This window comes from Leguminivora glycinivorella, chromosome 19, assembly GCF_023078275.1.
Source record: "Leguminivora glycinivorella isolate SPB_JAAS2020 chromosome 19, LegGlyc_1.1, whole genome shotgun sequence".
Taxonomy (NCBI): domain Eukaryota; kingdom Metazoa; phylum Arthropoda; class Insecta; order Lepidoptera; family Tortricidae; genus Leguminivora; species Leguminivora glycinivorella.
Window position 1 is genome coordinate 6,877,143 of NC_062989.1, and position 16,008 is coordinate 6,893,150.

A 16,008-nucleotide genomic window follows, 5' to 3' on the forward strand; every position below is an offset into this window, starting at 1 on the left:
AAATAGAGTATTTACTGTGATATTAATAGAATTTCTGTTGCGCAATGATAGTTTTTTTCAGTACAGATGCTGCTTTTTACACGCAGTAGTGCGAGCAAATCCAGCAATGATTCATTTCTTGTCTGGTCGAAACTCTTAGCTTAGATTTAGGTACTGAAAATCGTCATACGATACACGTGCGAAAAGGACATTCACAACTCGTATCGATTTAAAACACTCCCTTCGTTCGTGTATTAATTTATCGCTACTCGTATCGATTTTCCTCTTTTCCGCACTCGTATCTACTAATCTACTTACAAGTATTTTGTTTGGGTTACAAAAAAAAACACATTATTTACTCTACTACGTTTTATTGATGTCTCTTTAACATTACAAATTTGTAGACACTTATCTATACAAAAATCTTGACAAGAAGTACAGATCGCTGAAATTAATGTTGATAGTAATATTATTGACGACTACTTCAACAAGTGTCAATTGTGAAATGCCGCAAAATACTAGTTGCTCTATAGAAGACCATAAAATAATATGATCCCCGATCCTTTACAACCCAGCAGCTCGGTACGCACGTTACATTTTTTTTTATCTTCTTTAGTGAGGGCAACTGAGTACGACGGCATATTTAATTGTTTATAAAGTTTGAGGATACCTAGAAAAAAATAATACAAGAATTAAGCCATTTTGAAAATAGCTTTCGGTCACGCGTGTACGCTGCGACCATTTTGCGACCGTTTGGCGACCGTTTGGTGACCGTTTGGCGACTGTTTTTTACATGGAATATTACCGTCTTAATCCATATTTTAACAACTTTATTGGTTTTCTAGGCATTATTTTTAATATTTCAGTATAGTATATGCACCGGAGCACTAAAACTTCACCAATCAATATACATAACACGCAAACACCGAGTAGTCAATAATATTATTACTGGTTAAACTGAGGTAAATTGATGGCGCGTTGATAAATTTAGACTTATTTTATGAAATCACTCGAGCAATTTAATTGGCCATGGTAATTAGCCCACATTATATTACAAATGCAAACAATATTTATCTTTAACAAATTCTTACGCCATTACATTTTAATGTCAAATGGTTTTATTTCTTTTTTACTTTGACGTCTCTGACAGTCGCCATTTGAAAAGAATGAAATGAACGAATGATTTTGGGAAAGTAGTCGCCAAACGGTAACAATGTGTGCACGCGTAGTGCACACTTCTGTCACTTCTGTGACCATTTGTGCCTGTTACCAATCGTCCCCATTTGGGTCGCCGCGACTAAACGTCGACCGTACTGCGACTAAACATTGAGACCCGAAGACCTGTGTGTACACAAAATAGGAGGATTTGCGTAGGAACGGCGACTGATTATGGTTATATGGGTAAGCTAATAAATAATTACAACCAAGAGCGAAGTCGACGTGAAGCGGCATATAATGAAAAACTGCAATGTTTACAAGTCGTAAACAATATAGTAGGTTGGTGATCTATTAATATTTTGATACTTTAAGTACTAGTTCTAACATTTGCCTATAACTTTGATTAAGTATGTGAATATAATAAAACTTAAATCTCATAAACAGGAAAAGAGTGTAAAGACAAGGAGAAACTCGAAGCTCTGGAAATCATTAACACTTTCGAAACCGGGCTCTACGCGGCGCTACGACATTTTCGCTACATACGGGGAAACCCATGTAATCGGCTACGCTTCTACGAGCGGTGTACCCGACAGTCGGGTTCTTGGTAGCGAAAGTGTTAATAAAATAAAAATATTGGAACGTAACGACTTACTTACGAAAAACCAATATTTAGAAGAAATCAGTGAAGTGACTGGTCAGTAGTAATTTGATATAAAAATATAAAAAATAAAATAAATAATATAATTTAGCCTATATACGTTCCACTGCTGGGCACAGGCCTCCTCTCATGTCTGAGAGGGCTCGGGCTATATATTCGCAGCCGGAGTATTTGCTGAGTGACTTTGATGACAACTCAAACTACTCCAACAACATGGAAGCAGAATATTTAGAGTCCGATTTCGACTATAGCGAATGAGTCATGGTTAGTTAAATATGTAAATATTCATATGAGTATTTTTTTTATTGTAACTTAGGAGTTTTACCTATTTCGGCCTCTGTCTTGCCTGTGAGCAAACAAGCGCAAATGTTGTAAGTTGGAGTTGAAATTTGGCATAGTAGTCTAATTTAAACTGTGGTGAGACATACTAACAGGCATTTTTAATTTTTTCATCCATTCCCCATTACTACTTGTAATACACGGCAATTATTAATATTTAAATGCTAATAACCATCGTAAAACTTTTAGGTTAATACGTCAAATGCTGACAGATTTTGTCAAATTTCTGTACATATATTAGCAATTTCTATTGATTTTCAATATAAGTGTGCACAGAAAACAAAAATATTTTCTAGTATCAAAACTATATCTCCTACTATACCAAGTGTGACCAGCCCTAGATTTTTTGAATTTCCCGCCAAAAGTTGGGGCAATATTTCATTAGCCACACTATATAAGTCGATCGGTACCTACGGGCGGGGTTTTCGATTGAAGCTCTTAAGCAGCGTGATTTTTACCGACCGATTTTAGCACATGTTGTCATGTTTTAATAATCAATTTTTAATAACAAAACCTTAATCATTCCTCAAGACTCACTATTCATACATATGTGAAAAACGCATAAATATCCGTTTAGTAGTTTTTGAGTCTATCGCAAAATTTGCGAACACAGTTTTATAACATGCAGAGAAATGAGTCAAATGATATTGAGAGAGAAAAAATAAATACACAAATTCACCAAACAACAACAAACTTTCACCAAAAATACAAAACTCGACTACTGAACTGGCTAGTGGGGCTAGCTAGGGTATCGCAGTGGCCACTGGCTGCCAGGCTGCTACTGCCACCCGCTATTAAATAGTGATTAAGCGCGTGTTACTGTACCTACGCCTATTTTTTAAATGTTTAAATAATATAAACAGAAATAAATAAATTTTGTAGCAAAAAATGTTACTAAAAAGTATTTCCCGAAAGTACCGAAAGTACCGGGATTTTTCAAGTTGATTTCCCGGTTCTTTCCTTGGCCAAAAATCCCGGGAATTCCCGGTACTTTCGGTACCGGTATTTCCCGGGAGCAAACCCTAATGCATACAGATTGGTCCCATTTTTATCAGAACCCAGTTCTGATGATGGAATCCTGGAGAAATCGAGGGAACTCCTCAAATCTGAAAGGCATACATATGGTGATTTTTATGTTTTTATAAGAATAGCATGTATTTACGTACGGAACAGTGACATTTGGTGCAGTGAAACTGCTGACGATGGTCAGAACGGAACTCCTCAAATCTGAACGGCACACTCATAGTGACTTTGGTATTTTTATAAGAACAATATGCACTTACGTCCAGAACAGTGACATTTAGTGCAGTGGAACTGCTGATGAAGATCAGGCCCCGTAGCCGAATGGCATTTCTCCGACGCCAAACGAAAGCGATACGCCGCTGGCTCTGTCGCGCCAATACGCAAGCGCGATAGAGATAGATATCTACTAGCGCTTCGTTTCGTGAGCGTTTCGTGAGCGATTGTGCCATTCGGCTAGCCACCCAGAACGGAACTCCTTAAATCTGAACGGCACGCTTAGCAGTACAAATGGCACCCTTATGATGCGACTATCCGTCTGTCTGTCATATTACTAAATATCTCGAGAAGTACTTACACTAATTGATTTGAATTTTTGAATTTACATTTATACATTGTTAACTTCTACATAATGAAAGTATGCACTTTTTTAATTTATTAATATATAATAGGGAGGCAAACTGTAAATGTCAAGTTACTATGTCAAGTGGAGTATGACTAGAATGAGCTGAAATTGTACATATTGATATATATTAAAACTGCAAAAGTGGATGGCGAATTTATCAATGAATTCATTCATAATTTCTCCATGCACTTTTGCAGCTGATAATACCATTTTTATAATTTTATTTGTTGTAAAAAAGTTTGAATATTTTTCATTACTTATTGTAGGTTAAAACATAAATTGTTCTTCAAAAATATTAAGCGAACATGTGCGTATTTGTGTAATTCGGAATTTTTTCATGTGGCACAAAGAACTCATCCCAGTTGAAAAATACTATAGCCATACCACAGAATATATAATAGTACAAGTACAGAAGGCCCACTGCTTTGAAGTTCACGAAATGCCGCCTTTTTAAATACCTACAAAATGATTACAAAGAAACGAGCCGCACGTGCGCAGCGTCGGACGCTAGGGTTGCCTATGTATTAAAAAAAATTAATACTCAGATAAAATGTTATGCTATTATATTCAAGTCTTGGGTACTTTCTAGGTATATACAGTATTTATATATTTTTGTCTAAATCCCAACGTCACAAGCCTGATTGAACGTTTCCGTGAGCCATAAATGACATAATCAATAGTAGATCTGTGTAAGATGGCCTATTTTATTCATAATGTTTGTTTAACTAAGCGTTATTAGCCATTCCACACGCGGATATCGCGTGTGAACCTTTAAAAAAACTCGCGACGTATAGTAACAATAGAAAGTGCGAACAAGCGTTCCGTGAGAATGCGAGCCACCCCTGATTAGGCCGCGAACTCGCGGCCGCCAGCATGTACTTGTAGCGCGGCGATGGAATCGCGGAGTGAGCCGCCCCTGGCCATACAGCCAATTTTCATCAATTTTGTATACTATGGGACCTAATTAATAAACCTAATATTTCGTTGGTGTAGGTAGGGTTAGTTAGGTGGTTCGGTTGTTAGATAAGCATGAAAAGAATAATATAAAAAACCTTTATACACACCATATAAAATACAATTTACACAATAGGTATAGGTAATAAACATTTTTAAGCATTGGCATGTGACTGTGTAGTAATAATGCCCACAAACATATGGTAAGACTACTAACGCGCTGACATTCCTCGCACTTATCTAATACGTAGAATTGGTCTTGAAATAGCTTCACACATTTGTTGCCATCTCTTCCAGCGTGTCCTTTTCTCAATAGAAACTAGGTCTTGTACGTTGGAGGCACCGGTGGCTCCTCCACGACGGCATCTAGTATGGACACGGTGCTTTCAGTTAGTATGAAGAATACTGACGTGGGGGCTTCGGAGAGTAAACAGTGGGCGCTGTGAAGTAATGTTTTAAGTCTTAAGCCCCTACTACACGGGTGGCAAGTTGGACAACCATGTTTTTGATGGTCCAAGGTCGTCCTGACCTTGGTCCAGGCACTTAAGTGCCAAACACAACATGGTTGTAAAACACAGGCCACAGTAGTCAAGAGCCTCATTCATTGTACCTTATATAGTGGGAATTTTCTAAAATGATTTATTGGGGTTTCCTTATAGGAGAGTTTTGATAATCTTATCTGTGACAATTAATATTTTGAAATTTATATTTTTTGTTATCAATAATTTCTAATACATACATTTAAGTAGATACTCATAGTATCGGAAAATTGAAAACAGTCGGCGTAAAACACGAAAACTTTCATTGACATAACTGTGAACTCGATAAAATAGAATATTTAATATAATCTGTATCATCTCATCCATAATCTGTCTACCTAGGTATTTGTAAATACTAGAAAGGCGATAAACCTAACCTGCTAGCCCTTGAGTAAGTACATCATATGTGGAGGAGCTGCAACTCTCGTAGGGATTCCCTAAAGTTCCTGCAGAAAATAAAACATTTAAATACATTAGCAGTAACGCAGTATCAATATTATGAGGGTGAATTGCAGAAAATATGTACCTTTTGGATTTAGTAACTAAACTGACAAAAAACGAAACTGATAATTTCTGTAACGAAACTGATAACATAAGGCGTGGAACACATGGGAATAAAAATGTTGCCCGGTTCTATATAAAACAGAATTATCAATGAAACATTATAATTCTAATCAACAATATTTATTATAAATTTTTGACATAAATAATCGCAGTGAAAATAGTTTCGTTACGTAACGAAAAATAACGAAACTGAGAAAGATATATGAGAAATCATAACCTCAAAAAATATTTATCGTCAAACATGTCACATATTGCTTTAAAATCTTGTAAATTTGTAGAAAACATTGTAAAAACAATCATTTATGAATAAAATTGTGTACGATAATCAAACTATTTACCTTGGAAACTCACCGTTAATCACCCTGAGATTTTATAGCAATAAACACCACGCGTCCATCCATGAGCCACTACGTTGAAAAACAAAATGGATGCCGCTGTGTTCAACAATTTGACAGTTGTTCCCTCTGTGTAATAATAATAATGAGAAGTAATTCTACTAATATTTTTAAACTAATCTTTGGGATATTCCTCCGTAACTAACCCTGAGTAACGAAAGTTCTATAAGTTGGGACAATATGTAATATTACCAAAATAATATATTATTCCTAATTTAAGTAAATATTTTCGTACTGAACATAAAGAAGAACATGTAAAGACTGAATAATTTACAATTAAACTTTTAAGAAACTAATATGAGTCGTAACAACCTTCCTCGATAGAAGTACGGTCAACATTGGGACATGATTATACTGCTGTGAAGTTACTGCACGCATCACCGAAAAAATAAAATAAAAAAAAGAAAAGCTACAATTGTCTTAAGATTAATTTTTAAATAAATCAAAAGATTCGCTTTTATTAAATTAACGTAACTCCGGTGTGCCTTATTTCTCAAAATATATTTTTAAACCCTCCTTGTTTTCACGGGACACTAAATTAGCTAAAACGTACACATTTTCTGCAATTCACCCATGAATATTTTTTTTAGTCTAATGGACAAGTCACAAAAACATCGAATTCAGAGATTTACATAACCTTTTGATTTGACGTTTTAAAGTTACACGTTAATCAATAGCGTAAAAGAAAAGAAAATTATATTTACTGTACAAATAAAGTGGACAGCGCCCTCAAAGGGTTAGGTACTAAAACCAAAGCAAGAATCAAACATTAAGTACATATTTTTTCTGTTCGGTACATAGGTTTAGTACGATATCGGGTAACGTATTCTAAATCGATGAAAGGAACAAATCAAATTATATTATTTAATATTTTTTGATTTGTTTTTTTAAGTAGTAACACTACTATATAAATAATAAACTGAAATAGATACCATACACTAAAGAAAAAGCTTAATCGCTTTTTCTTTAGTGTATGGTATCTATTTCAGTGTAGTGTTCTAAATCGTCTAAAAGTAATGGTGTAGGCTCTACTTCAAAGATACCTGGGTTACAATGGCAACTGGCCAAATGCTCATAGACATGGCAACTCGCTGCGGTTCCACATTTCCGATGTGCGAGACACGGATCCACGCACTGAGAGCTCTCGCACGCCATTTTTTCTGGACATTCCGAGTGTTGAGCACATTTACCCTGAAATTTTTAATAAATATATTTATTTTGATTTCAGCATAATTATATTATACTTGTCTAAGGTAATATTATTGAATTGAATTTTAAATAATTTCAATTTTACACACTTCAAAATTTATATTATATAAAATGTAAATACTATCGACCCGCAAGGCCAAGCTTGCACGAGTATTATACATATGTATTATTTTTTCTCATAAATCACTCGATTTATTAAAAAAACCGCATCAAAATTCGTTGCGTAGTTTTAGTGATGATGATGATACACGCCAAAGACTATTAAAAGCTCTAGGATTACCTACTTACATTAAATCATATTTTTTGGAGACTATTTACCTCAAACACAAAAAAATCGCAACAAATCAAATCAAGCTTCCTACATATCTCTTGAAGTTTCGATATAAATATTGTGGCAATTGATAATTAAGATACAATTATTGCATCTGCTTTGTAGATACCTAGTTTTTAATATTTAACACAATAGATTATTATAATATGATGTAATAATAATACTTTGATTGACTAAAATTTTAACATGACCGATAACATCATTCCGTTACTTACATACGTCACTTGAAGATACGCCACAAGCACTAAAGATGCAACAACCCAGATCCGTGCCATCTGAATCAAATGTTTAATTTAGTTTCACTCGGTGGAAAAGTTTGTTTAACCTTCGTGCCTTGAAACCCTCGCAACGCTCAAGATTCCACTTTTTGAACCACTCGCTACCCTAGCGGTTCAATATTTGAATCTTTCGCTTGCTCGGGTATCAATATTGGCGCGTGCGGTTAAACAACAACTTTGCCCCCTTGTAAAACAAATAACTATTATAGTACACAATTATTATGGTGCCACTTTACTACTCTAGTGCTATAATGAGCCCATTACGCAATAAAATTTAAGGGCCCAAAACACATGAATGTATTGTTAAACGTTACATTAACGTTCCGCACTTGTTTTTGTTATTATCAAAATACACACGCTCATACTAAACTGGTTTGTGTAGTCTAATGTGTGTGTGTCAATCAGTGGCTTATTAGAAATAAAATGTTATAAATATCATTAAATGTAGGACACTAACTGTTAAAAATGTAATCAATAAAGCATTCGTATCAGCTAAATTAAAACCAATATGTTACCTTGTTTATTTACTTGAATTGAAAATATTTAAATTCTAATCAAGCAATGTACTTCGGTCCGATGCCCAGATAAAACTGCCGTCAAAAATCCTTATTTACAAAAAATCTACATGCATATTAATTGGCCAAATAAGATTATAAAACAGGCTTAGCTGAATCACATTATGCACTCCGCCATTTCCAGTTCGTCTTTTTTAAGTGTTGTATTACCTATATAACGAGTTTTGCAACTTCCATCCAATTTTACCTGTTCTTATAAATAAACATAGGTACTGATACTACTGATTGCCTTGGACTGAGGATTTCAAAAATGATCAATTATTGGGCTAAAAGCTCTTTCATTTAATTCGAGAAGAACTTTTTTGCTGTACCTACATCAGTTATAGTGTGAATTTTCTGAGATGAACTTTTCGCTTTAGCCGTAATCTGTTAAACAAAGGCCTTTGTTTCTATTATTCACGGCAGCTACCTCCCGTTTAAACGGCACGTGCTATAGTCTCAGTGTAGTTAAAAAGCAACTTTCATGATAGTAATAAGGTTCAAATCCATAAAAAGACCTTTCGGAGATAACACGTTTTGTCATCTTCAAAAAAAGTTACCTGCATACTGCAAACTGTTTAATAAATTTACAGATTACGGCTAAAGCGAAAAGTTCATCTCAGAAAATTCATACTATAGGTAGTTGTTCTGCTACTAAGAAGGACTGGGATGTAGCTGCATATAGCTTTTGATATTCCTAAATATTACGAGTAACCTAATAACTTTATTTTCAAAAGAAACAAAGCTAGGTGTATACTTCAGTAATACTCACGAAAATTAATGCAAATATTTTATTACAAGTTAGCTTACGTAAATACCTAGTTGTCATTTATTTGCCATTGATTTGTTAATAATTAGCTTTCTATTATTAGAATTGCTCAAGATGAGCAAACATAATTATTATCCATAATGTTAATATCTAGGCACAAAAATGAACACCAAGTTTTTATCGTCCCACATTTGCTCTTTTATTACTGTAAACCTAGCCTACTCCTCCTTGTAAAAGTACGTCATACACTGAGGAGCTGCAGCTCTCGTAGGGATCACCCAGAGTTCCTGAAAAAAAAAGTTAAAAAAATACGCCACGAAGTGTAATCGATTATTAACTTCGACTTATATTGGTCGGGATATAGAACGTGATTACCTTTTTCATTTTACATCCCGGTCAATATAAGTCTAATCAAGGATGATTTAATATAGGACTGACAATCGTGATACTAAGAATTGTACCTCAATTTTTTAGCGCCACCTATCAAATACAATCATAACTACACTGATAATGCCTTCAAATTTATTTTTTCAAAATGTGTATTGACGTGATATCATGATATTAAAATAAATAAATAATTATGTAATTTGTTCTAATAAAAAATAAAAACACGAAAGAATATTTGGCGAAACTATGATTTTTGCCACCCAGGCTCCGAAACAGCGCCATTTAGTTTTATCCCTCAAAAAGCCCATGGATGCATTTATGGGGTACACTTTTTTGTATGGGCTTTGACAGTCCCGGTACTCCCGGTATATATCGTTCTTGGTCTAATAAAAATAACTGTGAACCATTCAAAACTCTGATTATTAACTTGTCCAAGCACCCACAATTTTTTTAGGTATCCGCTCTTTAGCGATAAGAAGCTTGTTGTTTACCTTTGTTTGTGTTGCTTCTTTATTTTGTATTGTATTTTATCAAGGTATGTTTTAAATTTACTATTTATTTTTTATTACCAGAAAATATACAGCATAACAGTTATAAACTACTTAAGGCACTGTACAATTGAAATAAATACTTATAGCTATGTACATTTAACTACCAACCAGTATTAATTGTATTAAAGAGCATTTGTATTGTATTGTATTGTATCTGATGAAATTACCTGGATCGCAACGGCATTTGGCCACATGCTCATCGACGACACAACTAGCGGCGGTGCCACACTTAGCATGTGCGAGCGATGCGAGACATGGATCCACGCCACGCACAGAGCTTTCGCTCTCGCACGCCATTTTCTCTGGGCATTCGGAGTGTTGGACACATTTTTCCTGGAAACGTAATAGTTTTTGTTTTATTATTGATGCATAGGAAGTACATAAGCACAGTGAGATAGATTTAATATGATTTAATGCAGCATATTTTCTTGATTCCACATTAAAATGTATATTTAAACACTTTGTTAAGTATTGTCCCCCAGTGATGCAATTTACCAAATATCTTTGGGCTCAGTACAAAGGAACAGAATCAAGAAATTAGTGAAATCAGGTCTGACAATATTAGTGACTCTCAAAATTTGTTATAATAATAACATACGGTAAAGTCTACTCAGGCAAAGTCACTTTGTCAGTAGAAAATGGTCTACATTTTTTTCCGTAAGAATAGTTAATTTGTAAACGAAATAATTATTTTAAAATATACTTACTGGCAGGTCACAAGATGCCACTTGAAGGTACCCTACAAAAACCCAAAATGCCACTAGGCAGCTCCAGGCCATCTGAATCAAACGTTTTTAGTTCATAAACTTGAAAGGAGAAGCCGAACGAAGGTTTCCTAAATGTAAAATATTAAAAACATTTGTATGTAGACATGGTAGTTATTCACAACATTAAACCAGCTCAATCAAAAGAAATAAAACTGACATCAGCATTCGGCAAATAAAACCTTATACAGTAAAATATAAAAAAAACGGCAAAGGATTAGGACGGAGTTTTATAAGTATGTATAGGTATTATTAATAAGATGTTTGGGTGGAACTAAATCTCCTTAAATTAATGTTTATTTCATTTGAGTGACACTTTAATCGTAAATTACGATAAGGCTGTGAATTCAAAAATATTTGAGTCTTTCTAAAAATATTTGCTATGTACGTGTAAGGTTTGTAGTTATAATAAAAATAAAAGTCTCCTATACAAACGTAGAATCTTCGACAGTTAAATCCAAAAACATCTTACCTTCACAAAAGCTTAATGTGTATTATCTATTATATTATGGTCGATTAAAGGTGCATTAAATATTACGCAAAAAATACATTTCCAAAAGACGCTAAATACTTTGTCCGCTGGCCTGATAGAAACTGCGAAAATCATTATATAGTGTACCAATTTCCGCAAAAAAGTATGCTACGCGCAAATTAATTGGCTATAATTATGTAAAATATCCTAGTTTTATTAAATTTTGTGCACTTTGATGTCTATTTAGATTTTTTTATATAAGTGACAACAAAACAAGTTTAACAACTTCCATCGTCTTAGTGATGACTTTTGTAAATGTATTAAATACTAGCTTTTGCACGCGGCTTCGCACGCGTTAGAAAGAGACAAAAAACAGGCCAAGAGCCAAGAGTTTTTTTATATTTTTTTCAAAAACTGTTCAACCTATCAAGTTCAAAATAATTTTCCTAGAAAGTCTTTATAAAGTTCTACTTTTGTGATTTTTTTCATATTTTTCAAACTTATGGTTCACAAGTTAGAGAGGGGGGGGGGACGCATTTTTTTAAATTTTTTGAGCGATTATTTCCGAAAATATGAACAATATCAAAAAATGACTTTAGTAAACCCCTATTGATTTTTATTTACCTATCCAGCAATATATCACACATTAGGCCGTTTTCACATTATTCGATCCGATATCGGATGTCGGAAGGATTTCAATGGAAAAAATCCAAGATGGCGCCTGTAATGTATGGCCTGTATGGAATATCGGTCCGACATCCGATATCGGATCGGATAATGTGAAAACGCACTTAGGGTTGAGAGGAAAAAAAATCACTCCCCACTTTACGTGTAGGGGGGGGGGGTACCCTAATAAAATATTTTTCCCCTCGCTAGCTCGGAAACACGTGTTTTGTTCTTTAATACCAGCCGGTAAAAACGCGTTTTATCCACTAGTGGGTAAAGTAATTTGACCTTGAATAAAGTCAAATTAGCTGCTTTAAAATTGATAAAAGTAGGTGAATCTAGTAATAAAGATGATTTACCACCTGTGGAACTACTGGAAGCAGTGATAAAAGCATTTTTTGCGTTGTAGTTTCCTCGCTATAGTGAGGGGAAAAGTTTTGTGTTACACTCGGGTGCAAATGTATTTTACATCTCGTGTGTTAAAATATCACATCTCGTTTTTCCGTGAAAGACGGACAAACAAACAGACACACAAACTTTTCCATTTATAATATTAGTATGGATGTACCTATAGCTAGAGGTTATCCAATTAAAATTATTATGCATATATACTGAATATAGACTTTACGTTCTACTCATCTAGTTTAAATCATTTAATCATGTAGGCTAAATACAACTTCACCTCTTACTTACTTTATTTATTTTATTTTATTAAAACTGCTCAGCTTTTCAACATAATTAGGAATTAAGTGTAATACTCATTCCTCTGGTGTCGAAAAGGTGACAATTACATAAATTTCAGTTAACTAGTATGTAATTTTAGGACAGCGGTTCTCAAAATGTTGGACGCGCCCCCCAGGGCAGCCAGCAACATTTCGAAAGGGGGCGCGGGACCGTAGGACAAGTGCACACATCACATATTACTTAACTAGTAGTTAAAGGGGGGGAGGAGGTTAGTTTGGGAACCCCTGGGAGAGCAAGTTCGAATCCTACTGACTGCGCCAAAAATCTGTGTGAAAAGGGCGATATAAAGAAACACGATGTCACTTCAATTGCGGTTTTATAGTTATCTACTTGTAGTACCGTGATACAATATACTATGAAAATGCGTGTAGGTACAACAAGACAAATTTTGATGCGAAGAATAAACACCATTTGCTTAGTGAAGCAGGTAAGTAAGTAATTTATTTGCATGAAATAGTGTAGATTAGAATGTTCAATAGGTGCAATTTCATTCATATATTATTTTTTGTTATTTTTTCGATGAACCGCCAAGAAAAGCTCCCGCAATGAGTAGTCCAGAAGGTTTACGCGGCACAAACCCCACTCCCCCTCCCGATTCGTAGCATTTCTCATACGGGTTACCTGAGGTACCTGGACAAAGGAAAATATAAAAGTGAATACTTGGCTCGAGTTGATCAATTATGACCAGTCATAATTTTTTGGGGGGGTTAGGGTGCGCGCCCACGGGCGACAAAGTTGCTCGGCGACTTACGTATTTGTATGAAAAGTTGCGTCGCTTCGTGAGCGCACATTCATACTAGCCCATGGTCGCGACAAAAAAGTCGCTTCGAAAAGTCGCCCGTGGGCGCACCCTCTTAGTGGTGTCATTTCATTTCCTTCCTCCGACCTGGAACCTTGGTCCTAAGAGTCACGATTCTGAAGATACGATGTTTTTTTTCTTCCTAATTCATCCAAAATGTGATATTCGAAGCAAATTATTTTTGTGTCGTGTTAAATGCATAATTTGTTTGATAGTCTTACAAACTACATCATAAAACGAACACATGGGCCTTTTTCATTACAAATAATCTGAATTTAAATTTTAACTAATTTAATTGACAGATTTTGAATGAATAATGAAAAAAGATAAAAAATCGTATCTCCAGAACCGCGGCTCTTAGGACCAAGGTCGAAAAGAAAGGAAATGACATTACAACTCCCCAAAAAAAATGACCTCCGGAAGTATTGAATTTTCATAATATGATCAAACTCACCACTATTGCAAATACATTTGGCTGAATGGTCTTCCACGACACAATGTGCTTGGCTTCCACATTTGGTATGTTTGAGGCACGGGTCTACGCACTCGGAGCTCTCGCAGGCCAAATTATCTGGACAGGTGGAGTTTTTCTCACATAGCTGAAAATAGCTTTCAGTACCTAAGTTCCAATTTATAGGGTTCAGTTTTAAGTCGACCGGACGGGTCGTTTTGGACGACCGGTCTGGCTCAGTCGGTAGTGACCCTGCCTGCTGAGCCGCGGTCCCAGGTTCGAATCCCGGTAAGGGCATTTATTTGTGTGATGAGCACAGATATTTGTTCCTGAGTCATGGATGTTTTCTATGTATATAAGTATGTATTTATCTATTTAAGTATGTATATCGTCGCTTAGCACTCATAGTACAAGTTTTGCTTAGTTTGGGGCTAAGTTGATGTGTGTAAGGTGTCCCCCAATATTTATTTATTTTATTTAAGTTCAGAATAATTTTAAACCCAAAAAAAGTTTTTATTTAAGTCAGCTGCTTGCAGAACAGCATGAGATCTACATATATTGTATAATTGCCTACCAGGCTCTATTTAAAGATGTGTATTTAAAAATGTGTGTGTGTGCGTGCGTGCGTGCGAGAGTGCGTGCGTGCGTGCGTGTGTGTTTGTGTGTGTGTGTGTGTGTGTGTGTGTGTACACTGGGCACACACATAGACCACGTGACGCAGACGTGGGTACGCAGCTGGATCCGCCTACATGACCTACATCAGAGATAAACATTAAACTTACTGGCTGGTCACAAATCGCGAGTTGAAGAACTGCAAGTAGCACCACACACCCAAAAACCCAGCTGCCGGCCATCTGAATCAAACAGTGAGTGAATAAATAAATTAGCCATCACAAAATTTTACGAGATTCTGTTAGTGAATTGCGATCTGTAAACAAGAACATTCGGACTCGGACATAGAAAAGAAATTGCCCGAGTCAAACCCTAGAACTACAGGTGTTTATATGTATAAAATAGTACCTATTTACGATACTTACAAGTACAGAAAGAGGAAGTGTGAAACGAGTGCCGATAAATTAAAACACGACCGAAGGGAGTGTTTTAAACCGACACGAGTTATGAATTCCCTTTTCGCACGTGTATTGTACAGTCGACTACAAAGAGATGTATTCACTTTTTCACCTTATTGCATTGTAATAAGGTGAAAAAGTGGATACATCTCTTTGTAGTCGACTGTACGACGTTTCTGAGTACATATGGCCCTTTGAAGTTTCGACATGACAAGAAATGCACCACTTTACAAACTACATACATACATACATACAATCACGCCTGTATCCCATAAAGAGGTAGGCAGAGCACATGAAACTACTAAAGCTTCAGGGCCACTCTTGGCAAATAAGGGGTTAAAAGAAAACGAAACTGTGGCATTGCAGTGACAGGTTGTCAGACTTTACAAACTAGTGCGGAAAAAACATCATATATACTGAAAATAAAATATTTGAGCTTAATTCTTACCTTCACTTATTTTTATTTCAAATTATTAACACCTCTTTCCGACAGGCTTGAATAAAACTAACTTCTAAAATCCGGACATTCTCGTTATATAGGGGCCGTCCATAAATTACGTCATTCTAAATTAGGGGGGGGGGGTTTGGTCTGCGGATGACGGTAAATGATAGATGGGGGGGGGGTGTTTCGAAATTGACGTCATTCTTATTTATTTATTTATAGTTTATTTTTCACGTACAAAAAGATTATTTCTAAAAAGAAATTTCTTCCAGCACACCTAGTAAGTGAGA

At 35.4% G+C, this 16,008-nt stretch overlaps 2 protein-coding genes across 6 annotated transcripts; both read right to left on the reverse strand.

The window, feature by feature from the left end:
- Positions 1 to 4,818: 4,818 nt before the first annotated feature.
- LOC125236623 lies at positions 4,819 to 8,703 on the reverse strand. 2 transcript variants are annotated; one of them, XM_048143498.1, is made up of 5 exons: positions 8,565 to 8,703; positions 7,987 to 8,046; positions 7,275 to 7,422; positions 5,650 to 5,718; positions 4,819 to 5,099 (listed from the first exon to the last, which is right to left on the reverse strand). In XM_048143498.1, the coding sequence occupies exons 2-5, from the start codon at positions 8,044 to 8,046 to the stop codon at positions 5,053 to 5,055; spliced, it is 324 nt and encodes a 107-aa protein (XP_047999455.1). In that variant the 5' UTR covers positions 8,565 to 8,703; the 3' UTR covers positions 4,819 to 5,052. The 2 variants fall into 2 exon arrangements, with proteins under 2 accessions (XP_047999455.1, XP_047999453.1); XM_048143496.1 differs by having other exon boundaries at positions 4,819 to 5,173; positions 8,565 to 8,699.
- Positions 8,704 to 9,264: 561 nt separating this feature from the next.
- Positions 9,265 to 15,765, reverse strand: LOC125236622. 4 transcript variants are annotated; one of them, XM_048143492.1, is made up of 5 exons: positions 15,725 to 15,765; positions 14,989 to 15,060; positions 11,018 to 11,089; positions 10,478 to 10,643; positions 9,265 to 9,659 (listed from the first exon to the last, which is right to left on the reverse strand). In XM_048143492.1, exons 2-5 carry the CDS (start codon positions 15,058 to 15,060, stop codon positions 9,586 to 9,588), a joined length of 384 nt encoding a protein of 127 aa, XP_047999449.1. In that variant the 5' UTR covers positions 15,725 to 15,765; the 3' UTR covers positions 9,265 to 9,585. The 4 variants fall into 4 exon arrangements, with proteins under 4 accessions (XP_047999449.1, XP_047999452.1, XP_047999451.1 ...); XM_048143495.1 differs by lacking the exons at positions 10,478 to 10,643; positions 11,018 to 11,089 and adding exons at positions 13,578 to 13,586; positions 14,210 to 14,354; XM_048143494.1 differs by lacking the exons at positions 14,989 to 15,060; positions 15,725 to 15,765 and adding an exon at positions 11,547 to 11,629.
- Between the last annotated feature and the right edge of the window lie 243 nt (positions 15,766 to 16,008).